At 40.5% G+C, this 27,601-nt stretch overlaps 1 protein-coding gene across 1 annotated transcript in view; it reads left to right on the top strand.

The window, feature by feature from the left end:
• The window catches only part of bcas3 (BCAS3 microtubule associated cell migration factor), a 1,061,909-nt gene that overhangs the window by 202,613 nt on the left and 831,695 nt on the right, over positions 1–27,601 (top strand). The window contains exons 11-12 of the mRNA XM_048612335.1: positions 4,938–5,021; positions 17,743–17,913. Of these exons, the coding sequence (XP_048468292.1) occupies positions 4,938–5,021; positions 17,743–17,913 (255 nt within the window). The remainder of the gene's footprint in view (positions 1–4,937; positions 5,022–17,742; positions 17,914–27,601) is intronic.

Raw genomic sequence — 27,601 nt, forward strand, 5'->3', positions numbered from 1 at the left:
AGGCCAAGCAGCATGATGCTGCTTGGGCTGCTGTGTTCATCCAGACCTGCACCTTGTTGTCACAGATAGAGACTACTTGAGTTCTGCTGTTACCGTGAGTTTTGTGCAACTAAAGCCATCTTTCACAGCAAACCATTTCACCAGGTGTCCTGGAGATTTCCAAGATCGGGGTATTGATGCCAGCTGGATCTGATCATCATCAGACTTGGCTGTCTGAACAGTATTCCCAACACATGCAGGCACCACAGTTCTGACTGTAATGTAGATCAGTACCTGGAGTACATTAGGTTGAGGTTGAAATCCTTGAAGTTTCTTCAAAGTGGAATTGATGTCTTTGTATCAATGTCAGTAATACTACCTGTTGATAAAAACCAATAGTTCTGTGACTTGTTTGATCAGAACTTCTTTGACATTTCTGCACAGCATGCATAGGCAAAATGGAACATGCTTCAAGATATCTACAATACCACACACTCAAAATATGGGTGAATTTAGAACTATGAGGCATTATCTACAAACGAAGGGTTGCCCATTTGAAAAAGAAATGATTTAATTCTTTTTCTTTCAGATGATTGTGAGTCTTTGAAACTCTTCTTGAAAATGTGGCGGAAGCAGAGTCCTTGCATATTTTTAAAGTAAAGATAGATTCTTGTTAGCAACAGGTTGAAAGGTCATTAGGGCTAGGTGCGAATGTGGTATTGAATATGCACCGAGATCAGTCATGATCTTATTGTTCTGAGGAAGGGTCACTGGACCCAAAACGTTAACTCTGATTTTTTCTTCATAGGTGCTGCCAGACCTGCTGAGCTTTTCCAGCAACTTTTGTTTTTGTTCATGATCTTATTGAATGGTGGAGCAGGCTTAAGGGGCTGAATGGTCTATTCGTGCTCCTGATTTGTATGTTCAATGTTGATTAGTATGGATTACAAATTTACAGATTCTGAAGGAATTATAGTAAGTGATGAGGAACCATGTACTTGTCATAACCATATATTGCACAGCCATGATGATCAGACTGTCATAATTGACCATTTGTCTGACGAATGACAGATCAGTTCCGATAGTCAAAAGTGGGCACTAAAGTCAATTATTTATCGGAAATGGCTAGTCAATGGAGAAATGTGACTATTATATATAGAGCAGAGAGGGAGACTGTAAAATACTGTCAGCACTGAAGAGTTCCTTGAATGTATAGGATGACAAGAGCAAGAGGTTGACCCGTGGATTGAAGCATGAATTACAGAAATGGAAAGGAAGAAAATGCCGTGCAAGCCTGGATAGAGGCTTTATGAGTGAAAATGCCCCTTGAAAGAGATTAAGAATTGTTGGAAAAAATGCTATTATAAGGATGAGGAGATCAAACATTAACAGTGAAGAAAAAGATAGATTGCAAGATAGAGGGCATAGCTTAATAAAGTCAAGGAATGTAGTATAGACCAGGGATCCCACCAAAACCAGAAACCCACGTGATCAGGAAGCCTTAGTGGCCATAAACAAATTAGAAGAAAAATTAATGAAAGCTGCCAAACAGCAAAAATTACAAAGTTGGAGTGGATTTGGGTGTGTACAGAGGTGCCAGGTGGGAGACAGTCAGCATTATCCCATAGATGGGTATGTACAGAAACGGTGTCTCCTGAAACTTTTAAGGGTAAAGTAAGGCTTGTGGAATGAGTTTTGAAGAAACGATATGAGTAAATTCACCTTTGGCAGGAAGTTTTTTTTGGCATTGTTAGCAACAAGTGATCAGTTGATCAGTTAATGAAAAGCTGCACTTCTGCAAGATCAGTTCAAAAAGGAAGTGTTTTTTCATCATCCAAAAGTGGTACTGAATGCAGTTGGGAGACTCTGGAAGTTGTTTATGGTCTAAATGATGCCTTAAGAGCTTGGTATCTCTCCAGGTCCATCTTGTTAAAATTAGGCTGTCTCAAGTTAAAACCCTGCCATGTTTTACTGACAGCATGTTTTACTGATGCACGAGATTGATTTTTCTGGTGTGGAAGCAGTGAATTTGAAACTGTCATAAATGGGCTTATAACAGAATTCAAAATTGGAAATCAGGCTTCTGGAGCTTGTAAGCATGTTGATTGTAAATCAGACAGAATAAATTGAGTATCACTTTGCATCAGCAATTTTATTTGGAAAATGTTAACCCCATTACAGTGGGGTCAACCCCATTACACCAGTGTAGGAATTGGCTGGGCAGCCAAATGTGACCCAATTCAGTTTTGAAGTCTTAGAGGTGAGTATAACTATGAAAATTCCTAAGTTAGAACATATTATTTTGACAAAAATAAATTGAAAAAATAAAAATGGAGCAATTTTATTTTATTCATTCTTAGGATGTGGCATTGCTGGCTGGTCCAGCATTTATTTCCAAGCCTTAGTGTCCTTGAATATGTGGTGATGAGCTGTCTTCTTGAGCCAATGCAGTTAATTTGTATAGGTAGACCCACAAAGGTGTTAGGGATGGAGTTCTAGGATTTTGACCCTTTGATACTGAAGGAAAGGTGATATATCTCCAAGCCAGGATGGTGAATGGCTTGGAGAGGAGCTTGCAATTGGTAGTGTTACCATGCATCTGCTGCCCCTGACCATCTAGATGGTGTGGTCATGACTTTGGCAGGTGTTGTCTAAGGAGCCTTTGTGAATTTTTGTAGCATATCTTGTAGATTGTGTACATTGCTGCTACTGAGCATCCACGGTGGAGAGAGTGATGTTTGTGGCTTTGGTATCAATCAAACAGGCTACATTGTTCTGGTTGATGTTAAGCTTCAAGAGTATTGGAGGTGCAGGAATCCAGACAAACGGGGAGTACTCCATTGCCTTCTCTCATGCCTTGTAGATGGTGGACAGGCCTTAAGGAATTCTGAGTTACTACTGCAGGATTCCTAGCCTCTCATTTGCTATTGGACTCACTGTATTTACATGGCTAGCTGCTAGTGTGTTTTGAAATTTCCATCATTCGGGGATGCCAGGATCATAGAACTTATTGTTTTTAGCGATGTTTCTTATGCACATCTCTGTGATGAATTCTCAACTGCGCGAGAGTTTATAACTTTTCTTTAGCAAGGAGGAGGTAAGTGTTGCCCTTTTTACTTGGGAAGCTAAAAAAATCAGAATAGTAGTAAAAAGTACCGTTGTCGGAGAACTCTTGTTGAGGTGGTGGATATTTCATTACTTGTAGCAAAAATATTGGACAAAATTCTCAGAGGGGGTTCATCAAAAATACTCATTACATCAGTAATAATTCACTATAGGATAGTAAATGAATGAAAAAAAAGTCTGGTTGAGTGAAAATTGACATTGCAGTTTTAAAACAGATGCTGAAGAGTGGAGAAATGCCAAAATTAAAATGGGTGGAAAGCAGTAGTCTGCTATCTGATTACTTTATGAAGAAAGGAGAAAGCACTTGAAACTATCAGAAATACTGGAAAAAAAATCACATTTGGAACTCAAGATCAATAGAAACAGGGAATGTGTGATGGTTATATATGAATTGAGGAATAAATGGGTGAGAACTAGGGAGAGCAAGTAATTGGTGTGTTGAGATTCAGTGATGTTAGTTGAAATAAAAGTCTTTCTAGAAAAGTATTTGCCTGGACTCTGCCTCACTAATTAATATTTACAGTGTACCTCTGAATTGGGACACCTAAGTGCCAGTGCAAACTTGAGCCTTGGACCTCCAAAATTAAGTGGCTCAACTGCTGGTCCCCGTAAAGCCCCACAGGCAGTTTGTGAAGTTAAAAGAAATAAATATTGAGTGTCTGCCCCCTCAAGTGTAGCATGAAGGTGAGTCTCAGAAGGGAGAATGGGTGATTCATTAAAATGGAGGCAACTCCTGCTTCTCCTGGATTCACAGCAATGATTCGAAGTGATAAAAAATTACAGTAATTTATCTAATAAATGTTGTTCACCAGAAATCACCAGAACTGTTCCAAATGGAGAAGACTGGCTTCTGTATCACTATTATTCAATTTTGAGGTTATGGCCTAAAACACCCATTAGCCTTTTTGCTAACATACGTGATGCTACCCTAATTCAGGGGTCATTTGATCAGGGCACACAAACTTTATTTGTTTTCTAATTTAAAGTCAAATGTTCCACCTTTAACTGTGTACATCTTTATTAGAAGTGTCTATATTAACATTTATTATGGAAACTGTCTATGTAAATGTGTTATGCTGTAATTACATTCTCTTGCCTATCATGATGCTGAAGCACCGCACCATTTATTGGATGTTGGGTGGGGGGTTGTTATAGTGCTGGCACTTATAATGAAGATGTGACAAATTTACCCAGACCAATTCCATTTTGGATGTGGCAAAAGACATTTATAATTGAAAAATTGACAGGAACCGTGTGCATAATAATATTACATGGGGAGGCAATAGCCTAGTGGTATTATCACTGGACTGTTAATCCAGAGACCCAGATAACGTTCTGGGGACCTCGGTTTGAATTCCACCACGGCAGATGGTCTAATGCCTAAGAGTCTAATATCTAAGAGTCTAATGATGACCGTCAATCCATTGTCGATTGTTGGGAAAAAAACCCATCTGGTTCACTAATGTCCTCTAGGGAAGGAAACTGCCATCCTTACCTGGTCTGGCCTAGATGTGACTCCAGACCCACAGCAATGTGTTTGGCTCTTAACTGCCTTCTGGGCAATTAGGGATGGGCAATAAATGCTGCCTAACCAGCGAAGCCCTCATCCCGTGAATGAATAAAGGAAAAAAAATATAACTATAGATTGGTGTTTGAAATGTTTGCCTTGACAAACAATAGGATGCAGTTACTGTTTTCAGTCAAAGCTTCAAATTCTCAGAAGGACAAAAAAAAATTGTCACACCTTTTGGTTTCTTACAATTCAATAGGAATTTGCAGTCACTACAAGGGTTCTGCTGCTACAGCTAATATTATGTCTTTTTCCTATTCAGCTCATCCACTGCCACCGATCTCGTGGTGGGGCCTGTGGTGACAACGTCCAGTCTTACACTGCAACAGTCATCAGTGCCGCCAAAGTAAGTCTCGTATTGACGCGAGGGGACAATTGATCATCTATTTGCTGTCCAAAATGCTATTTGTAGGGTCATAAAATCTTTAAAGCAGAGCAAGAGACGATAGGCTACAAAACAGCAAAATGCTGTGAAGTATTACAGATGAGACTCAATTGACTTTGAATTGTTTAAATTTTTAAAAAAATGTTAACATTATCTCCTTATTTCTTGCTTTGTAGATCATCGTGACACAGTAAGGAAAGCACATAAAATATGTTACGGTTGACTTCTGTAATTTATTTTCTAAGTACTTGCTAGTTGGTCATTGTAAATATGCAACCTATGTAAATATGCATCTTTGGGACAAGGAAATGGCAGAGGAGTTAAACAGATATTTTGCAACAGTCTTTATGGTGGAAGATACTTTGAACATTCCATTAATACTAAATACTATGCGGGAGGAATTAAGTACCATCACCACCATAAAGAAGTAGCATTAGAGAAACTAATCGAGCTGAAATAACTCCACAGAGGCCAGTATGCCTTCAGCATCTCACCCTTTATTTATACTTGGAGAGTCCTTGACACTGATCCAGCTCGGACAGAGCCATCTCTAGAGTGAACAGGATGTCTGACATGCATGTTCTTATCTGTCAGCTAGGGCTCCCTGATTGGACCAGATTAACAGCCCCAATCAGGGAACTCATTGAATGAGGTCCACTCGGCTGACCTTGTTACAATCAGTACATCCCTCCCTCTCTGAGTCCGAGGGCATAGGCTGGTTTTTTTTTGTATCACCCTGGGGGTGTTTTAGCACTGGGCCAGGTTCCTCCAACTCTGCCTCTGATGCGGGCAGTGTGTAATGCACAGTAGCTCGCCCCTTGCATCCGAAACATCTTGGAAGAACTCCATTCTCTTCTTCAGGTGGCAAAGGCGCCGAGGTAACAATATCCACTGTGTCCATCTCAGATTCCAAGGTATCTTCAATACTTGACAGAGAAAGAGAACCCACGGGATCCAGAGCAATCAGAGAGGATGTTGAAGAGCCGGGCACATTTTGCTCCTGCACCATTTGCACTTTTGCAGCTTTCATATAGTCTACGTGCTTGTTCAGGGCCGTCTCACCTACCCGAACTTTATATATCACTGCATTGATCATGCCTCTTTACCAATGCGGGGCCATTCCCCTGGTACCTACACCAAGCTTTGTCCCCTGAAGTAAACTGTCTCTCTTGTTTAGCGGAGTTTTGTGACCAGCAGTGGTTTTCCTGATGCCATTTCAACAACCCACCATCGCCCAGGTCTGGGAGGATCATATTAAACCTGGCATGGATTTTTCACCCCATTAGCAAATCTGCTGGAGCTATCCTTGTCATTGCATTAGGTTGTGGCCTATAAACAGACAGGAACTGGGACAGTTTGATATACGGTGAAGCTGTAAGCTGTTTCTTTAAGCCTGCCTTCAAAGTTTGGACTGCTCTTTCTGCCATACCAATGATGTACAATATGGAGATATCCTTATATGTCAAATACCATGTGACTTTAGAAAATACTCAAATTCCCTGCAGGTAAACATGTGTTATCTGTGACCAACACTTTCAGAAATCTGTGTATTGCAAAAGATGTGTGCAATATTCCTGTTTTGTTTCCGTGATTGACAAATGAACTCTATGCATGTCCAGCGACTTTGAGTTGTTGTCCACAATGACCAAAAACATTGAGTCCATGAAAGGACCTGCATAGTTGACATGTAACTGAGTCCAGGATTTACCTGATCATTCCTATAAATGTGGGGGATCTGCTGGCGGTAATTTTGTCCTTGTTGGCACTCTGGGCACTGCCCCTCCAATGCAGTTTTGACTGCATCCAATCCTGGCCACCAGACACAACTTCTCACCAATATCTTCATTTTGGAGACGTCTGGATGACCCTGGTGGAGTTCGGCCAGTATCTGGCAGTGACGTTTGCTTGGTACAATCACTCTTGCTCCCCATAATAATATGCCTCTACTGTGATCTGGTATCCCCAGGACTACAAAGGTTCCAATTCTGCTTGTGACGGCCCTCAGGTTTCTTGCATCACCACCAACTGTTCAGTGTTGCCAGGACCAGATCTTTCTGCATCCAAAGTCTGATATTGTAGGCTGTAACTGAAGTACGTCCAGAAAATTTAAATCCATTACGGACTCTTCTCGTGGCGTTACCATCGGTGGTGTATCTGCCAGTGGAAGGCGGCTAGAGGCACCCACATTTGCTATTTGGACTCCCGGACTTTGTTTGAACTTGTGATTATATGCACTTAGTATTAGAGCCCACCGCTGAATTCGATCTGAAGCTATGGTAAGCACTGCCTTGTCTTCTTTAGGTCAACCTAAAGGGTTTGTGGTCTGTTATTGTAACAAATTCACATCTGTCAAGATTTTGGTGGAACATCCTGACTCCAAATATGACCGCCAAACCTTTCTACTCTCTGCTAACTAAGATCCTGGATGCAAACGCTATTGGGCATTCCTCTCCATTGGACCATATTTGAGCTAAAACTACCCCGATGCCCTATGGGGAGGCATTGCTTGTCAATACCAGTTCTAGCTTGGGATCATAGAGTGCCAACACCTTAGACAATGACAGCTGTTTCTTCACTTCCCTGAAAGCTAAGTCCATTTCAAAGGCTGAACCTTTTTTGAGAGTTGATGCAAAGGTATCAGAATGGAGGCCAGGTTATGATTGAACTTTCCATAATAATTCAGCAGCCCAAGGAATGATGCAAACTCCGGTACAGACGTGGGAGCCGGGGCACCTTTGATAGCCCTCACTTCATCTTCCAATGGGTGTGACCCAGTCTTGAAAACTCTGTAGCACAAGTAAGTCACCTGGGGTGCCTGGAACACACATTGTTTCCTTCTAAGTCATACGTGAAATGTTTAAGCACTATGTCCAGGTTCTCCAAGTGCTCCTTATTGGTCTTCCCTGTTATTAGAACATTGTCTCGATAAATGGTGACCTGGAGTAGACATTGTAAAATTTTCTCCATTGTCAGCTGAAAAATAGCACTGGCAGATGATACTTCAAATGGCACTCTCGTATATTGGTATAAACCCTTGTTAGTATTAATTGTAACATATTTCTGGGAATCCTCATCTAACCGCAATTGCAAGTATGTGTGGCTCAAGTCCAGCTTTGTGAAGGACAGCCCTCCCCACCAGCATTGCGTATAAATCCTCTATACGAGAGATTGGATATTTATCCAGCTGCAAAAAGCAGTTTACCATTTGTGTAAAATCCTTACAAAGGTGAACTGACCATAAGGCTTCATATTCGGTACGACCAGTGCTGCCCATTCCGCAAACTGGAAAAGTTTGATGATTCCTTGGCTTTCCAGCCTTCTGATTTCTGCCTCTACTTTTGCTCTTGAGGCAAATGGCACTGGTGGGGCCTTCCAGAATTGTGGAATTGCTTCCTGTTGAACATGCAAGGTGGACTTTGCTTGTTTGATAGTCCCTAGACGTTACTGAAAAAGTCCAGTTTAATTTGGACTTCACTGAATTCTAATCGAAGTATGTTAAGCCAATCAAGGTGAATCTTTCTCAACCAATTTCACCCCATCAAGCATAGGCCTGAGCCTTTTAATACAATCAGTGGTAACCGAACCAGCTGTTTCTCATATGAGATTGGAACCGAATTTGTACCCTTAATCTGTAAAGGTTCCCTGCTATGGGTCTTGCACAAACTTAAGGTTTGGAATTCAGAGCAAATTTCGTTAAAGATTGGTTGTATAATCACTGATACAGTCGCCTCGGCATCGACCTCCAGTAGAACTGGGTGACCATTTAACCAGACTTTTATTTTGATCAGTTCTGATGTGGATGATGCTAAGCAATTTAACTGTTCCAAACTGGATGTAGGTGGACTTCCCAGAGTGTGTACTCTCCTGGATACTGGTCTATGAGTTCTATTACTCAATTGAGGTCCAATGGGATTCTTTTGTTGTCTTGAGTCTGCATACTGGCAGCAATTACAATGGCTTGCCGGCCCAGATCCTGAAGAAAATGCTAACCATTTGGCTGAGGCTTGGCTTTGTTTTAGGCTTTTACTGTGGGCTGACCTAGAGACCCTCTGTTCAGGATATGTCCTGTGTGAGGTTATGCAGTTGTCTTCACTCTCAAATGGTGCTCCTCAAGCTCAGTCAGACTAGCAAGGGTATCCACTTCCACCGGAATATCCTGCAACTCATATGCTCCACGCCGCATTTTTCAATGATAAAGCCAGTTATAGTGCATGTTTGAAGTCCCGTTGGGCTTCAGCTAGTAGGTGCTTATGCATGGTTACATCATGAATCCCATGTACCAAATGGTCTCTCAGCATCTCATTAAAGGTTAAACTAAAGCCACATACCTCTGCCAGTCGTCTTAACCTGGACAAAAATCCTAATTCAGATACCCTAGTTCTCGACCTGCCAAGTAAAATGTATAGTGTGTTAGAATTAGAAGAAGCTTAACGTTGTAATATTCCTTTACTAAATCCATCAACTCTTGAAAGGTTCTAGTATCTGTTGCCTCAGGGAAAGTTAGGCTGATAATAACCGATAAAGCTGAGGGTCCACAAGTTATCAGGAAAATTACTTGTTGCTTTTCATCTATCCCAATATCATTTTCCTGGAACAAAATAATGCATTCATTCCAGATACTGGGCCCAGTCTTTTTTCGGCAGGGTCGAATGAGCTATCAATTGATCAAGGTTCCCAAATAACGGCATGATGCCAAAAATGCTTACCCCACCTCAAAGGTGACTGTTGCTTGTGAATTTCTTCAGGAGCGTGCTTTGCTCTTGTTGCCACTGAAGTAACTCCACAGCAGCTGGTATCCCATCACGAAGTCACCTTTTACTTACATGTGGAAAGTACTTGACACTGATTCAGAGCCAGCTCTTAGAGTGAACAGGATGTCTGACACTCCTGTTCTTATCTGTCAGCCAGGGCTCCCTAATTGGACCAGTTTAACTGCCTGCATGAGGGAACTCATCTTCTGTGAGCTTCACCTGGCTGACCTCGTTACAGTCACTGCAGGAACTAATGGAAGATAAGTCCCCTGGCCCTGATGTATTGTATGCTAAGATCCTAAAAGAGTTAGTTACAGAGATAGTGGATGCATTTGTTGTAATTTTCAAAAAAACATTGAATTCTGGAGAAATAACAGAGGACTGAAAAACTGCTGATGTGACTCCAATATTCAAAAAGGGTGGGATGCAAAAAGTGGTTAATTATAGGTTGATTAGCCTAATATCTATTGTTAGAAAGATATTGGAATCAATTATTAGAAAAGTAATAGCACAACATTTGGAAAATCATAATGTAATCAAGCAGAGTCAACATGGCTTCATGAAAGGGATACCACATCTCACTAATTCATTAAGAGTTAAATGAGGAAATCTCAAACAGAGTGGATAGAGGGAAACTGGTAGGTGTGTTATGTTTGGACTTCCAGAAGGCATTTGTCAAGGTACCTCATAAAAGGTTAAATTATAAGATAAGAGCCCATTGTGTTGGAGGTAGTATAATGGCATGGATAGAAGATTGGCTCATGGACAGGAAACAGTGATTGGGGATAAAGGGTGAGCATAAAAGTGAAAGAAAATATACAATATGGTGAAGATTCGTGGGAAGACAAGATTGGGAAACCTTTAAAAACCAGCAGAGGACAGTAGAGAGCAACAAGTGGGGAGAAGATGAAATATGAGGGTAAGCTAGCTGGTGATATAAAAGAAGATTGCAAGAATCTTTTGTAGATTTCTAAAAGGTGAAGACTGACGCGAAGTAATTAGGCCTTTAATAAGGTGCTGTACAGGAGGCTGTTAAATAAGATAAGAGCGCATGGTGGCAAGGTATTGGCATGGATAGATGATTGGGTGTCTGGCAGCAGGCAGAGAGTGGGGATGAAGTCTTTTTCAGGACGGCAGCCAGCGACTAGTGGAGTTCTGCAGAGTCAGTGTTGGGACCACAACTAGTCATCTTATATTGAATGATCTGGATGAGGGAATTGAAGGCATTGTTGCAAAATGTGCAAATCACAAAGGACATTAGGTGGAGCAAAAGGTAGGCAGGGGGTGCCACAGAAGGCTAGGAGAGTGCGCAAAGAAGTGGCAGATGGAATACAACGTGGGAAAGTGTGAGATTATGCACTTTGGGATGAAGAGACATAAGCTATTTTCCAAATGGGGAAAGGTTTGGGACATCTAAAGCAGAAAGGTACTTAGGAGTCCTAGTTTGGGATTCTCTGAAGGTTAACATGCAGGTTCATTTGACAGGAAGGCAAATGCAATGTTAGCATTCATTTCAAGAGAGCTAGAATAAAAGTAGAGATGTACTGAATAGGCTGTATAAGGCTCTAGTCAGACTGCATTTGGAATATTGTGAGCAATCTTGGGCCTGAGATCTAAGGAAGGATGTGCTGGCATTAGAGGGTGTCCGGGGAGGTTTTACAAAAGTAATCCTGGGGATGAAGGGTGGTTGAGGAGCAGTTGAGGACTGTGGGTCTGTACTCGGTGGAGTTTAGGAGTGTGGGGTGGGGTCTCATTGAAACTTACAGAATAGCTGGATTGAGTGGCTATGGAGAAGATGTTTTCACAAGTACAGGAGACTAGGATCCAAGCGCACAGCCTCAGATTGAAGGAACATATCAGTCATGATCGAATAGTGGAGCAGACCTGATTGGCTGCATGGCTTACTTTTGTTCCTGTGTCTTATGGTTCTTTCTCAGATTGGTGATCTGTGACCAGTGGGGTTCTGCAGAGATCATTGCTGGGACTCTAATTGTTTATATTATATATTAATGACTTGAAGGAAGGGAGTGAATGTACTGTAGCCAGATTTGCAGATGATACTAAAATAGATTGAAAGGTAGGTTGTGAGAAGGATACAAACAGTTTATAGAGAGATATTGACAGGTTAAGTAAGTAGGCGAAAAAGTTTGCAAATGGAGTATAATGTGAGAAAAAGTAACATTGTTCATTTTGGAAGGGAGAACAAAAGAACAGCACAAAGGGACTTAAGGCTATTGTGTATGAAACACAGAAAGCTAGCACACCAGTGCAGTAGGTAATCAGGAAGGCAATTGGAAGGGTGGTCCTTAATTCAAGGGATTGGAGTATAAAAGTAGAGAAGCCTTACTGAACAAGATGCTGGTGAGATCACATGTGGAGTACTGTGAGCAGTTTTGGCCTCCTTATTTAGGGAAAGGTATTATTTTCTTGGAGGCAATTCAGAGAATGTTCACTTGGATGATCCCTGGCATGCAGGGATTGATGTGAGCAAGGACTAAACAGGTTGGGACTGGACTCACTGGAGTTGTGAAGAATGAGAGGTGATCTCTTGAAATATATAGGATTCTCAAGGAGCTTGACAAGGCAAATGCTGAGGGAATGTTTCCTCTCATAGGAGAATATAAACCAGTGGGCATAGTCTCAGAATAAAGAGTTGCCAATTTAAGTCTGAGATGAGGAGGAATTTTTTCTCTGAGGGTTGTGAACCTTGGAACATCTTGCCACAGAGAGCTGTGGGAGACAGAGACCTTGTGTATATTTAAGGCTGAGATGGATAGATTCTTATCAGTGGGGTTATCAAGGGTTCTGGGAAAAAAGGCAGGAAAATGGATTTGGGGAATGTTGGATTAGAGCAGGCTTGAGGGCCAAACACCTACACCTATTCCTATTTCTTGTGGTCTTATTAGCCTGCTGACCAGCTAACCTCACCAGCATTTTCAGTTTGCGTTAGAAATTATGGGAAGGTAAGAGGATGCTTGGGAAGTGGGAGACCCGTAAAATTTAGATAACGAGAGTCCAGAGACGGTGTGTTCCTATTTGTGTGAAAGGCAAAGCTGGCAGGTGTAGGGAATGCAGGATGACTAGAGAAGTTGAGCCTCTGGTCAAGATAAAGAAGAAGGCATTTATCAGCTACAGATGGCTGGGCTTGAGTAAATCCCGAGAGGAGTATAACGGCAGTAGGAGCATACTTAAGAGCGAAGTAGGAAGGTCAAAAAGGTGACATGGGATAGCATTGGCATATAGAGTTGAGGAGAATCCAAAGGGATTCTGCAAGTACGTTAAGGGCAGAAGGGTAATGAGAGAGAATAGGGCCCCGTAAAGATCAACAAGGCCGTCCGTGTGTGGAACCACAGGAGATCGGTGAGATACTAAACAAACCATTTGCGTCAGTATTTACTGTGGAGAAGGATATGGAAGCTAGGATAGTTGGAGAAATAAACCATGATGTCTTGAAAAGAGTTCATATTACAGAGGAGGAGGTGCTGGAGTTCTTAAAATGGATAAAGGTAGATAAATCCCTGGGACCTGATCAAGTGTTTCACAGAGCTTTGTGGGAGGTGAGGGAAGAGATTGCTGATCTCTTGCTGAGATATTTTTATCATCAACAGTCACGGGTGTGGTGCTGGAATACTGGAGGCTTTCTTATTTAAGAAAGGTGGTAAGGAGAAACCTGTGAACTATAGATTGGTGAGCCTTACATTGGTGGGGAATAAGTTGTTGGAGGGGATTCAGAGGGACAGGATTTACATGCATTTGGAAAGGCAAGGACAGGTTACAGTTAGCCAGCATGGCTTTGTGCATGGGATATCATGTGGCACTAACCTGATTGAGTTTTTGAAGAGGTGACAAAAAGTTCGATGTAGGTGGATGTTGTCTATAGGGACTTCAGCAAAATGTTCACCAAAATTCCGCATGGTAGACTGGTTAGTAAGGTTAGATCACATGGAATCTGGGGGAGCTAGCCAATTGGATACAAAATTGGCTTGAAGGTAGGAGACAGAGGGTGCTGATAGAAGGTTGGTTTTCAGACTGGAGGCCTGTGACCAGCGGTGTGCTGCAAGGATCTGTGCTGGGTCCACTGTTTATCGACATTACTATAAATGATTTGGATGTGAATATAGATGGAATGGTTCGTATTTTTGCAGATGACACCAAAATAAATGGTGTCATGGACAGTGAAGAAGATTATCTCAAGAGTACAATGGGACCTTGGTCAGATGAGCCAATGGGCTGAGGAGTGGCAGGTGGAGTGTAATTTAGATAAATGTGAGGTGTTGCCTTTGGTAAGGCAAACCAGCGAAGGACTGATACAGTTAATAGTGGGGTCCTGGTGAGTGTTGCCGAACAGAGACACCTAGGGTTGCAGGTGCATAGTTCCTTGAAGGTGGAGTTACAGGTCAACAGGGTGGTGAAGAATGCATTTAGCAGGCTTGGTCAGACCATTGAATGTAGGAGATAGTAGGAACTGCAGATGCTGGAGAATCTGAGATAACAAGCTGACGTTTCGGGCCTAGACCCTTCTTTCTGAAGAAGGGTCTAGGCCCGAAACGCATTCCTGCTCCTCTGATGCTGCTTGGCCTGCTGTGTTCTTCTAGCTCTACACCTTGTTATCTCTTATCATTGAATGTAGGAGTTGGGATATCATGTTGCGGCTGTACAGGACATTAGTGAAGCCACTTTTAGAATACTGCGTACAATTCTGGTTGCCCTTCTATAGGGAGGGTTTTGGTAAACTTGAGAGAGTGCAGAAAAGATTCACAAGGATGTTGCCAGCACTGGAGGGTTTGAGTTAAAAGGAGAGGCTGCATAGGCTAGGGCCTTTATCCATGGAATGTTGGAGGCTGAGGCGTGACCTTATAGAGGTTCATAAAATCATGATGATATGGATAGGGTGAATAGCCAAGGTCTTTTTCCTATGGTGGGGGAGTCCCAAAACTAGAGTGCATAGGTTTAAGGTGAGAGGGGAAAGATTTAAAAGTGACCTGAGGGGTAACTTTTTCACGCAGAGGGTGGTTTATGTACAGAATGAGCTGCAAAGGGAGTGGTGGAGGAAGATACAATTACAACACGTAAAAGGTATCTGAATAACTGTATGAATAGGAAGGGTTTACAGGGATGTGAGCCAAATGGTGGCAAATGGGACTAAGTCAGATTGGGATGTCTGTTAGGCGCAGATGGGTTGGACTGAAAGGTCTGTTTCCATGCTATATGACTCTGTAGCTGTATTTACCCTAAAGTACTTATTTTTCTTGCCTCCTATCCAATCCAAGTGTGTTGATGTTTTCCTCAGTGTGATGCACACTGCTTTGAGAAAATGTGCTATTATCTGCAATGTACCTCAGAATACAGAAATGTTGAGAACACCTGCTGTATAACATGAATAAAACAATATTAAGTTGAGGGATAGATTATCCCATTATAGTTAATGTTGAATGGCATCACTTATGTTTTTGGAAATTTGTAATTTTTATGAAAGAGATTTCTTAATGCTGTTTCACTCTGAATTTCTAAAACATGAAGACTGCAGTGCAAAGCATGATCATTCTCACAATAGGGGACTGTTGAAAAGCTAGCATGAAAGACTGAAATCTAGCTATTTTCCTGCCACTTTAACTTTCCTTCTCTTTTGCATGCTCTGACATTTGTTGGGGCTCTATTACTGAAGATCCTCCAATATAATTGATTGTTGGTATTAATCAAGCATGAGTTTATAAGGCATGTATTGGTACAGTAATCATCTGCTAGAGGATTTTGCAGTCAAATTAATTGCTGTTCTTACCTGCTATGCCTGCAAATTTGTGGCACACGTCACTGGACAACTGAACAAGAACCCCGGTTCCCTGCATTTCTTTCTAGGACAGTGCTAATACCAATTATTGCACCTCAACGTCTGCCCCTAAATGTAAAACACAGAGTTAACATGTTGGAAATTGTATTGTCCAATTCCACGCTCCATGAGACACTTAAACTGTGGTCCTGATGAGTAATGCTACTTCTTGAGATTATTTCCACAGATCAGAAGGATTATTCAATTTTTTGATAAAATTCTCTTGCCCCCACCTCACAATTAAATCTACCAGTGTGCTGATTTCACTAGGGCTTTAATGTCAACCACATTTACATTCTCATTTTATTGTTCTACATATTTATTTATTTATTTAAGTATAATATTTAAATATTTTGATGAGTACTTTATTATGTATATACACCACATATCTGAAAGGTTGTGAGTCACTACAGCTCAAACATTTTCTCAAAGTCTGTTGACCAGTAGTTATCCAACTTTAATTGAAAATAAAAGCTGTACAAATTAATTCGTAACAGCCAAAAGGTAAATCCCCTATAACCGAGTCATTTCTAAATGACCTATAAACAAGCCACCAGCAGTTAAACCATTTTTAAGACCAATGACTTGAACAGTTGTGACATTTCTTCTATCAGCATTGCAAAAGTGCATTTTTGCCAGTCTTTGACCATAGAACTTCTTCATTTTTCAGAATTTTAAGTGATTTATAAATTATCTGATTTGATATGTCCCTTGACAATTTTGTGTTCCAGTAGATTCTCAGCCCTCATTTCACACTTGACTGGGGTGTTAATTGGGATCCTTCTGAGACAGGCAGTATTATTAACATCCCCTTATCCTTTCTGTAGAAAGGCTTTTCTGGTGCAATGGTAGTGTCCCTACCTCTGGGCCAGGAAACTTGGGTTCCCATGCCCCAGAAGTGTGTTACAACATGGCTGAACAGGCTGATTAGAATTATCTATCCTTTATGAAGCCTGAGATAAAATCAGTGCTGGAAAAATTTGGCAATTTACTTAAATGTTTAAAGGTATAAGCAGATAGCTTACTTGTTTCTGAACTGAGGTGAGGATCTTTGTTAGACTATTAAATTGAATGACTCTGATTGCATTTTGTCAGCTTGTCTGTCTTCAGCTCACATCCATCATACAGGTGCCCTTAAATTATCTGTTGTTTGTTTGAATAGTCTGTGATTTACAATATTTTTGGACATAGTCTGCCCCTCTGAACTACTAAACACTTATGACCTGGACGAAATTTGTATACCCGTCAATTAGCAAAATCCAATTTAGAACAGATTGCAAAAAAATTCTTGTCATCTAACATCTATATTTGCCTATTTTTTACTATGCCAATCAGCAAACTGCCAATTAACTGGTGGTCCTTTGTACATTGCCGCAAACAAAATATGGTTTTGCCTTGAGTTAAAGTTAATTAACGTAGATTATGATTGGGTTGTCATTGTTGTCACAGATTACCAAAAAAACCACTGAGTCCCAAGCCTAAGAAATTGTTCACACCTACATCAGAAAACAGGCATTTAGTGTGGCTTTCTGACTTCTTTGTGATGTTCTGATTTCCATAAAACCTTTAGTTCTGTCACAATCTAGTTGCTCTCATGGCTGCTTCCATCTACTTAGGTTGATTTAACTGTAGGATGGTTAATTGCTTTAGTGATGCTTGTTTCTGTATTTCTGTTACCTGATAGCCTCTAAATGAGCCCTAACAGCTTACATGAGAGGAACACCGTTACTATTAATGGAGGGAGCAGCTGACGGCATTTAAAAGGTTAATCAGGCTTCCTGACCATGTACCATTGTCAATACTGTGTGGCGCCAATTATTTTGGTTTGTGGAAGTCTTTTCACAACAAACCACTAACAGACTTTGTGTAAATTACCAAATCATTAATAATTGAAACAAACACTTCACTACTAATTGATCATCTGTAATGTGTTTTCTAATCACTGCAGTTAGAGGTTTTAGCACTAATCAAAACAGTTTTCCATTGATTCTCATTTGTTCTGGCTGGAGACTGCTGTATTTTCTGTGTCTGAACTTGTTTGAGGGGAGCTGATGCTAGTTTTGATTGTTTTCCTTTTTTCTATGTCTCTCCAAAATTGATACAGACACTCAAGACAGGACTGACCATGTTTGGAGAAGCAGTTGGGCGGTTGGCTGGCAGCCTACCCTCAGGGCCAGTTGAGGATGAGGTTTCTACCCATAGCACCTCCCGACGTAGCCCACACATTCCTGGAGTTGTCACAATCATCGATACTGAGACAGTCGGGGAAGGACAGGTAATATCAAAAGCCATAAGCGTAACAGTTTTACCAGGAAACCGGCATTATTTGGGTAATCAAAATCAGGGGCGGCCTTTATGTTTTTGCTTTGGAGGTGGTAATTTTTTCCCAAAACAGAAGCAAGGTTAAGTGGGGCATGGAAGAGGGTGGAGTTGTAACATAAATTATTACGTCTGCTTTCCTGTTGAAGAAATTTATTTGGAAACTTTAATGAATAATTCATGCTTGCAAAATATGAGGATAAACGGATAAAATAGACATCTAGTTTAAAAGGCAGATTGTGTCTGATTTTATGTTTGTTGTGGAAGTTGAAATTAGACTAAATATTTCAGAAATTTCTGAGGTACCCACTAAAACTTTTGAGTGACTTATTCAGTACCAAATGGATGATAGTACTAGTAGCACTGTCTTTAGAATATTAAAAAAATTTAACAAATATGTGTTGTCTTATCCAGTCTGAAGCAGTAGAGAAACTTCTAATTCTACATGCCACCAATTAATGTAAACATGTCATGTATAGTAATGGGCTTATAGTAATGATAAAGGTTTGATTGCAGAGATTTACATGCATTATAACTAGCCACACGATCATTCTGTAATGTAAACCAAAGCATAAGGGGCTTTTTGTGCAGTGTTAATGTTTCTACTAGAAGCCCTGGGTTCAAGTCCCACCTATTTTTTCCACAGGTATGTAATAACATCTCTGAACAGATTGATTAGAAAATATCAAAACCAAAGCGTTGCAGATAATGGAAATCTGAAAATGTAGAAGTTGAAAATACTTAGTTGGCCAGTCTGCATCTGTGAAGAGAAGAGCTAAGTTAATACTTTGGATATGGGCCCTACATTAATCCGGTGGTTCCAATGGTTTCAGCCATCAACTTTTTCTGCTCATCTCCGTACACTAGCCTGCTTTTAGTAGCATTTTATGCAGTACAAATTAGAGACACTCCAGTCAATTGGTGCCAAACAACTAAACTCAGGAAGTTAGTAATTGTTTCTGAATTATTGGAACTCAGATTGCCATTAGCTTAGCTTCCTTTTAGCCATCATCCACTGAAAAAAACTGATAGCCTATTTCACAGCTTAATTGCTCTAAGCGTGGAAACATTATTCCCTAAGTTTCAGTTTACTTATTGCATTTTTAAAAGCAAGTCGCAAGGGTACATGGACAGAAGGGGAGAGAGTTCCAATCTCAGATTCTGCTCAATTGGATAAGTTAATGAACCATTGAACCAATGTAAAATGTGAGTGAAAGTGTGCCATTAGGTTTAGTAAGTGAAGGTTATCAGTGGAAGTGGTTTAGCAGTGCCAGTGTACAAAAGAAAGGGTAGGAGTTTTCTCACCATACTCTCTTGTCAATTGTTAAAATTTTCTTGTTATTAGTCTGCAATCTTGGGGTAAGAAAAGTGGAACTCAGCACCCTTGTCACTTCTTCACATAGTTCTTTTAACTGTTTTAAGTTACCACCTTCCCTATTAGCCCAAAAGGCTGTCTCCCTTTCATGAATTTTGTTCAAAAGACCTATGCTTCCACATTACTCCCCTCTTTGTTTTTCCACCGTTTTCCTGAGTCAATTGCCTGATGTTGATTCCATAAATTACTTTGAGATTACAGAAATCCTTTGGTAACAAATCAGTGCAATTGTACAGCAATAACTCATGGAGAAGCCTCCAAAGAACCTGATACTTCCCCCAGATGGCTGCTACCACTTTAAGTCCTCTCTTATTCCAGTTTTTCCAAGAGTTGAGCTCCTGGCTACCATACAATCTGCCAATGAATTCATGCTGTAAAATCCAGTGTAATCAGTAGAACACTTACCTAGTGCATGCAAGTCTTGACCAAACTATGTTACTTTGACGAATACTTTTTTCACGGGAAGGATCAAAAACTTACTCGAATGCTTGTTGTCATCTGACATCCATGCACATGTATTTTCCAATCTGAATCGCTGGGTACTGATCAAAAGCAGGAAATTGGCAAATATATTTCACAGTCTTTAATGCAGAAATGTTGACAGCCATTTGTAACACTACCTGGATTGGGATGAAATATGGATTTTACCAATCTACTTAACTTTCTTCGCTCTTAGATCATGTCAAATTTTGAACTGCCACTCTTATGTATAATTAGTTTAAACTTTGCCAAACCACCCATAATTTGGCATATAAAGAACAGATAAGATAACCAAAAGTCCAATATTAACTTTTCTGAAGATTTCTGAACAAGGGTCCGGACCTGAAACGTCAGCTTTCCTGTACCTCTGTTGCTGCCTGGCCTGCTGTGTTCCTCCAACTCCACACTTTGTTATCTCCAATTTAACTTGATGCGTTCTGGCTGTCTCACATGCTCATTCAGAAAATACATAAAGGGGCTGTTTGTCATGTAGCACTTCCTGGACTGACAACTTCAACTTACTGATTCTGATATTGAAGAATAGCCAGATAGACACCTATATAGAGAGAGTTATTAATGGTGAAGGTCTAATTTAGAGAAAAGTGACGATTATAACTCAATGAGAGACTGCTTGAATGGCCATATAATTTTTTAAGTTATTGTGATTACTACCTCTTTGAAAATTGCCTTATTGTTCCTGTTAGCAGTATGTTGTTCCTCATTCGTGTATCCCCTGCTGAAGTCTTGTGTGAGGCTGTGGACGCGTGGTAATGTCACTGGATTATGATCCAGAACATGCGTTTGAATCCCACCATGGCAAATGATGGAATTTGAATTCAATACAATCTGGAATAGAGAGCTGACCTAATGGTAATTATATAACCACTGTCAAATGTTGTAAAAGAAACCTGGTTCTTTGAGGTCCTGCAGGGAAGGAAATCTGTCATCCTTACCTGGTCTGACTGATGTCTGACTCCACCCTGCAACAGTATGGTTGACTGTTAATTAGGGATGGGTGATAAATGCATTGCCAGCAATGCCCACGTCCTGTGAATAGATTAAAAAAATGCATTGTATGGTCTCCTGTTCCAACTCAGTGTCTGACAAAATTTTAGAACTGTGAACAAATGCAAAATGAAAATAAGGAATGCTGGAATACAATAGTATTCAGTACATGTGCAGCTGGCATTGTTTCAATAAAAAAAATATTCCAAGCATTGACCTTGACCATCTGCTTCAGTTGTGTGCAAACAAGTGTGGCAGTTGTTTGAATATCAGAAACTAAAAATAGAGAAAGCTGGAAATACTCAGGCAGTCGGGTACTACCTGTGGAGATGAAAAAAGATAACATTTCATGACCTGTTATCAGTTCTATCACTTATTGTAATTTTTTGATCACTTTTGCTTTGTCCCCCATTTTGTTCAACCTTGATGATAACTTCCTCTACAGAGTTTTGCCCCCAGTGTGTGTCTACACTTCTGAGTTTCACGTGCTTCAGTTTATTGATCCCTTTGATTAAATGTTTCAGTTTCACTTAAATTCATCTGAAACTCTGAGTTAGATGGAACATAATATATTTTTCAGACTTACTGCTGTGTTCGCAATCAGCTCTTAGCTGTGGTTCACTTGGTAGCACCCTTTCCTTTGAGGCACATAGTATTAGATTTGAGGGCCATTCTGGATATGCACTTGAAATACCTTTATATTCAAGACTACGGACTAAGAATTTGTCCGTAAGATTGGGCTAGGTAGCTTTCTCTCAGCCAGCACAATATAATGCCAAATACATTCTTCGGTGCTGTTTTTTTTCTGCATTTGTATGGCTTATTTCAGTAGTTGAGTACCAATTCTAGGTTAACGCTCTATCACAGTACTGATTGATTGTTGCATTGTCAGAGATGCTATCTTTTGGATCAATTGTTCAAAAAAAAGTTGTCTCCCTGTTCAGTGAATGTAAAACCAGGTCATGACATTATTTTAAGAAGAGTGTGACGTTTTCCTAGTAGCTTGTCCACCATTCCTCCTTGAAAGAACACTTACAAACAGTGGAATAACTAGCCACATTTCTCATTTACTATGGTGTTCAAATAACTGCCACTCTAGTCCGCACACAACTGAAACAGATGGCCAAGGTCACTGTGTGAAATAATTTTAAAAATATAAACAATGCCATCTGCGCACAGTACTGCATAGTATAGTATTGGTGACAGTTGAAGGGTTAATCTGATGATGTTATCCCTAACTGAGGTGTGTCAATGAGCTGTCTTCCATGGTCCAGTTCCGGAATCTTTCTTGACCAACCCTTCAGTGGTGTTTTGATAAGGTGCCAAATGCCAAAATACTAGACTTCAGACATACAGAACAGCACTGGAGTGTGTGTTCTTTCTTGTGTTTCTGGACCAGGTACCTGATCTATTTTTATGATACCTCCCAATCTAGTTGAGGAAATATCTTCATGTACACAATGGTATTAGAAAGATGTGAGTCTCAAAACCATACAAAAAGCAAATTCAGCAGATGTACTGCAGGGATGTATTTTGTTGAAGTACGTGACTCAGGCCTCCACAAAGCGTGCATGCAAGAAATATAACTCGCAGCCTCGGAACTCCAGGCCTCCGACCTCCCAGCTGCCGACCTCGCAATCTCCAACCTCGCAGCTTCCAACCTGCCTGCCTCAGAACTCTCAGCTCGGCATGGTGATATCCCAGAGGCCCAGCCTAGTGGTCTTTGGGCGGTACGTGGCGGTCTCTCAGTGGCATGGTCTTCGTGTGGACTTTCGGTCCCCGGGGGGCTGTACGTTAACATGGATTGGGTCGGAAGACTGTTTCTTTACTTTTTTTCCTCCATTTTATAATTTATTCCTAAATTTGCAATGCTGGACATTTTTTACTTCTCTGTTTTTCCTTGTAACTGAAAAAACTGTGGCTAGGGACCTTTGTATCTAAGATGGGGCCTTAAGCGGCAACGTACACACTTTTCACTGTGCTCACTTGAGTACATGTGACAATAAAACTAATCCTACTTCAAAGTTCCCTCTGTCTTTGTGAAAAGTCATGCCTCAATCTTCAGTTTCCAGTGCTTGCAAAAGAAGTTTCTAAACTTTTAAAGGAAGTTTGCAATTGGAAAATGCTGCAAAATGGAACTTTGAGTTTTCAGTAGTCAATGAAAAATGAGGAAATGCTACTGAATGTTTACATGAGAGTGGCCAGACTTTCTTCGCAAGATCTTTTTGATCTCCTTGCATTTATTTGGTGGCCAGTTTGCGCACATCAATATAGCTGTATCATGCATTAGAAGATGTGTAAGTTATAGTGAGAGGCTTGAAAAACTAAGACTATAACCACGGGGACAGAAAAGGTTAAGTGGGATTTATAGAAATGTTCAAAATTCGGAAAGGTAAATTGTAAGATTACTTTTGCTGGCTATGAACCAAAGTGGCATTTGTACTGGAAGCACAGAGGCGCGGGTTAAAAGATTTTTTTCATGCAAAAGATTATTAAAAAATTGAACGTGTTATTGCAAGTAGCTATTGTCACTGAGTCAGGAGTAAAATTTAAGAATCAATTAAATAAATGCTAGGCAGAAAATTGTTGAGGAGTCCAGGGAAAGGACAGAGAAATGATGTTAATATTAATAGATTTTGTAGAACTGTGAATTGAATGGTCTTCTATGATGCTGAAATTTCTGTGATCTATATGGAAGCTCCTGAAATGTCTTGCACAGTACTGTCCATATTGCCCTGATGTTGGAAGTAGGTCTTTCACTTGTAACATTAAGGAGTCTGTTTGGCGGTTGGACAAGCTCAACCTCAGTCAGACCTGAAGCCATTGAAGTGATGGGTGCGTTTAGTTGAGAATGAGCAGTTATAAAGTGGCTGCCCCATATCTTGGGGGATTGACAGAGGTTTATTAACAGAGGGATAGCAAGGTTCAAACTCTAGCTTTGGATAGAGCATTGCTTTGTCTAGTTATTTTGATTCCATGCATTCTCAGCCCCCTACTGTACTCCCTCTACACCCATGACTGTGTAGTCAAATTCCAAACAAATGCCATCTACAGGTTTGCTGAAAACACCATCGTGGTAGAACAGACGTCAAACAATGATGAGTCAGAATACAGAAAGGAGATAGAGGACTTGGTGCTGTGGTGCGATGATAACAACCTCTCTCTCAATGTTGGCAAAACAAAAGAACTGATCATTGAGTTCAGAAAGAAAGGAGGAGAACATGCCCCCATCTACATCAATGGAGCGGAGATTGAAAGCGTCAAGTTCCTAGGAGTGACAACAACCTTTTCTGGACTTCTGGCGTAGATACAATGGTCAAGAAAGCACTACTATGCCTCTTCTTCCACGGATGGCTTAGGAATTTTGGCATGTCCATAAGGACCCTCATCAACTTTTATAAATGAGCCATAGAAAGCATACTATCAAGGTGCATTACGGCCTGGTATGGCAACTGCTGTGCCCAGGACTGTAAGAAACTGCAGGAGGTTGAATACACAGTCCAGACATTCACGGAAGCCAACCTTCCATTTATGGACTCCCATCTACTCTTTTCATTGCTGCAGAAAGGCTGCTAACATCATCAAAGACCCTCCCACCTCAGTAATGCTCACCTACAACCCCTTCCATCAGGCAGAAGATACACAAGCTTGAACACTCACACCAGCAGGTTCAAGAACAGCTTCTTCCCTACTGTTCTTCGCGTGATGAATGGACTGTCTCACTTCAAATAATGTTGATCTTGCTTTGCGCACTGCTGTGCAGTGTAACCTGTATGCCTCACTCTGTCCAAGCACTCTATGATCTGTGTGTCCTTGCTTACTGCTCATAAACAAAGCTTTTCACTGTATGTAGGTATGTGTGACAATAAACCAAATCAAAGCAAATCAGTACTTGGATTTCCATCTTCCAAAGGGCTCTGCAGGTATTGAAATGACTTGAGCAGTGAGGATGGCAGTACTATTGAGAGTTCCTAGAAAATGTTACTGACAGTTCTGTTAGGTCATTGCATGGCTTTATAGAATTCCATGATTAAAAGAGTATTCATCTTCTATGAATACCTTATGTGAATAGTAGAACATCAGTTTGATTGCCATGTAGCTCCTGTCTAGTCGTCCTATTTTTTGCATCCTCCTCGAGCAGATTGCACTTGGTGTACAGGCATGACATAAAACTGCATCACTTTCTAAAAGACCAGCAGAATTCACTGCTCAGCGTAATGTTGTCTTCCTTGGCTTCAATAAAGCAGCTCTGCTTTTTGTCAGTGATTATTTTTTATTTCTGATAAATGAGTCAGACTGAGCAAGGGGGCTGGTTTGTGTTTTGTATAGGGCTGCAATTGAAAGCATTGGTATATGGTAGTTAATGTCACAGTTAGATCGACTTATCACATCAGCCCTTGTGTAGTGATGTTTGACCTTCGTTATGAGGCATGATTGTACTCATGAGATTGAAACTTCTTCTAACATAGCGACCTACAGGTTATTTTATATTTTAGCATCACATTCAATTTGACTTCTTTGGTGGTTTTCCTCTTTAGCCCCTCACTCCTCTTCTTTATTTTCTCCTTCAATTTGTTGCATTTGTTCTGTCTTCTTAATTTGGGTGACATGCCCTGAATCCATGTACTTCCCTCTGATTTTAACATGATTGAAATTCCATTGAGTTGATTCCTGGTTTATCTTGTATAAGCTAATCACATTTTGGGCAATTGCTGTGCATTAGATTTATTTTCAGAAACCCTGGTTGTGGTGAGAAAACACGGCTAGAGTTCATGCTTTTTGTTCTATTCCAGATTGACAAATGGTGAAGGGGCAATCTTTACACACTATATGCTTTTATTTAAAGTGACACACATCACAAACATGCACCTCCTAACCCAAAAGTTACAATAGATGTACCTCATTTTTGGAATCCATTATTAATTAGGCGCCGTTGTGTAAGGGGCGCTCTCACCCGACTACAACAAACACAAAAATGATCTTAAATTGGAATGTGATTTCTCAGGTTGATTACACATTCCAGCCACCATAGAGTACATTCTTCTGGACGTGAGTTCTACTCAGTTATTATACAAGTGGCTTTCTTTGTATCAATGTTCATTTATTTTTGGAAATATGCATTCTGTGGATATCAAGATCAACTGTGAAACACTCCATTGTTAACTACCTTGTTGACGCACAGTGTCCAAGCTTAGTATTTACAAAATGACCAACTGAGTAATATACAGAGGGTTCGTAGTGGCTATAGAATTAAATGGTTATGACTGCCTTCACCTAACGTCTTCCCTCTCATGGATAGCCAGGCTGCTACCATGAAATTGTAGGTTATATGTCTCTTTGTACCCATGGAGTTAATTTTCTTGGAATGTAGTACTGGTGTTGCAGTCATTTTTGATTTTCATGATTCACCAAATTGAATGAATAGACCTGTGATCCATGTGATATTTTACCTTGAATATGGGCAGAAAGGCATACTCTTTCCTTCTCAAATGCTGTCACATTTACAATTTTCAAGTCTTTTTGTGAATTTTCTTCAGATCTTTTGAACCACATTAAATCATGTTGGGTTTAAATAATGATACACTGCTACATGTTAGTATCATAGAGCCATACATCATGGAAACTGACCCTTTAGTTCAACTTGTCCAAGCCAACCAGACATCCTAATCTCACCTAGTCCCATTTGCCAGCATTTGGCCCATATCCCTGTAAACCCATCCTGTTCATTTATCATCCAGATACCTTTTAAATGTTATAATTGTACCCGCTTCCACCACTTCCTTTGGCAGCTCATTCCATACGCGCCCAATTGTCTCTATGAAAAAGTTATTCCTCAGGTCCTTTTTAAATCTTTCTCCTCTCACTTTAAACTTACGTCCTCTAGCTTTGGACTCCCCCACCCTCGGAAAAAGACCTTGGCTATTCACCCTATCCATGCCCCTCGTGGTTTTAAAAACCTCTGTAAGTTCACCCCTCGGTCTTGAATGCTCCAGGGAAATAAGCCCGAGTCTATTCGGCGTTTCCCTATAACTCAAATCTTCCAGTCCTGGCAACATCCTTGTTAATTTTTTCTGCACCGTCTCAAGTTTAGCAACGTCCTTCCTATAGAAGGTGACCAGAATTGTACGCTGCATTCTAAAAGTTGATTCGCCAAAATACAAATTGCACATTCAATACTCTGTGGAGTCGAGGAACACAGCAGGTCAGGAAGCATCAGAGGAGCAAAAGAGTCAACTCTCCTGCTCCTGTGATACTGCATGTCCTGCTGTGATCCTCCAGCTTCACACTCTATTGACTCTGACTCCAGCATCAGCAGTGCTTGCTATCTACAAATTACACATGCAGCTTGTGTCTTCTGCTTAGTTACTTTGCCTATAAAATGGAAGTTACTGTGAAGCAAACATTCATACCCAATAAGTTTTGGAGCTGAACCAAAAGGAGTCAAAATGAAGGAACTGCATTGATACTTTTGCAGAAATTTCAGCTCTTCCCAAACTCTTTTGCTGATATCCTAATCCACACTAAATCTTATTCACACAACGTTCCAATCATCACTGACCTATATTAGTTCTTAATCTTAAAACACATCCATTGAATCCATGAAAAAAATTTCCTTGTTTACAATCCCTCAATAGCCTTGCTCCTCCCAAATTCTGAAACATTTCCTTCCCTTTAATCCTCTGATATCTCTACTTTCTTCAATTCTGATATCTTGCATGTCCCCGACTGTAATTGCTGCACTGTTGGATGTGTACATTAAATTGTGAAGCCTTCATCTCTGCAA

Source organism: Rhincodon typus, chromosome 26 (assembly GCF_021869965.1).
Source record: "Rhincodon typus isolate 14 chromosome 26, sRhiTyp1.1, whole genome shotgun sequence".
Classification (NCBI taxonomy): domain Eukaryota; kingdom Metazoa; phylum Chordata; class Chondrichthyes; order Orectolobiformes; family Rhincodontidae; genus Rhincodon; species Rhincodon typus.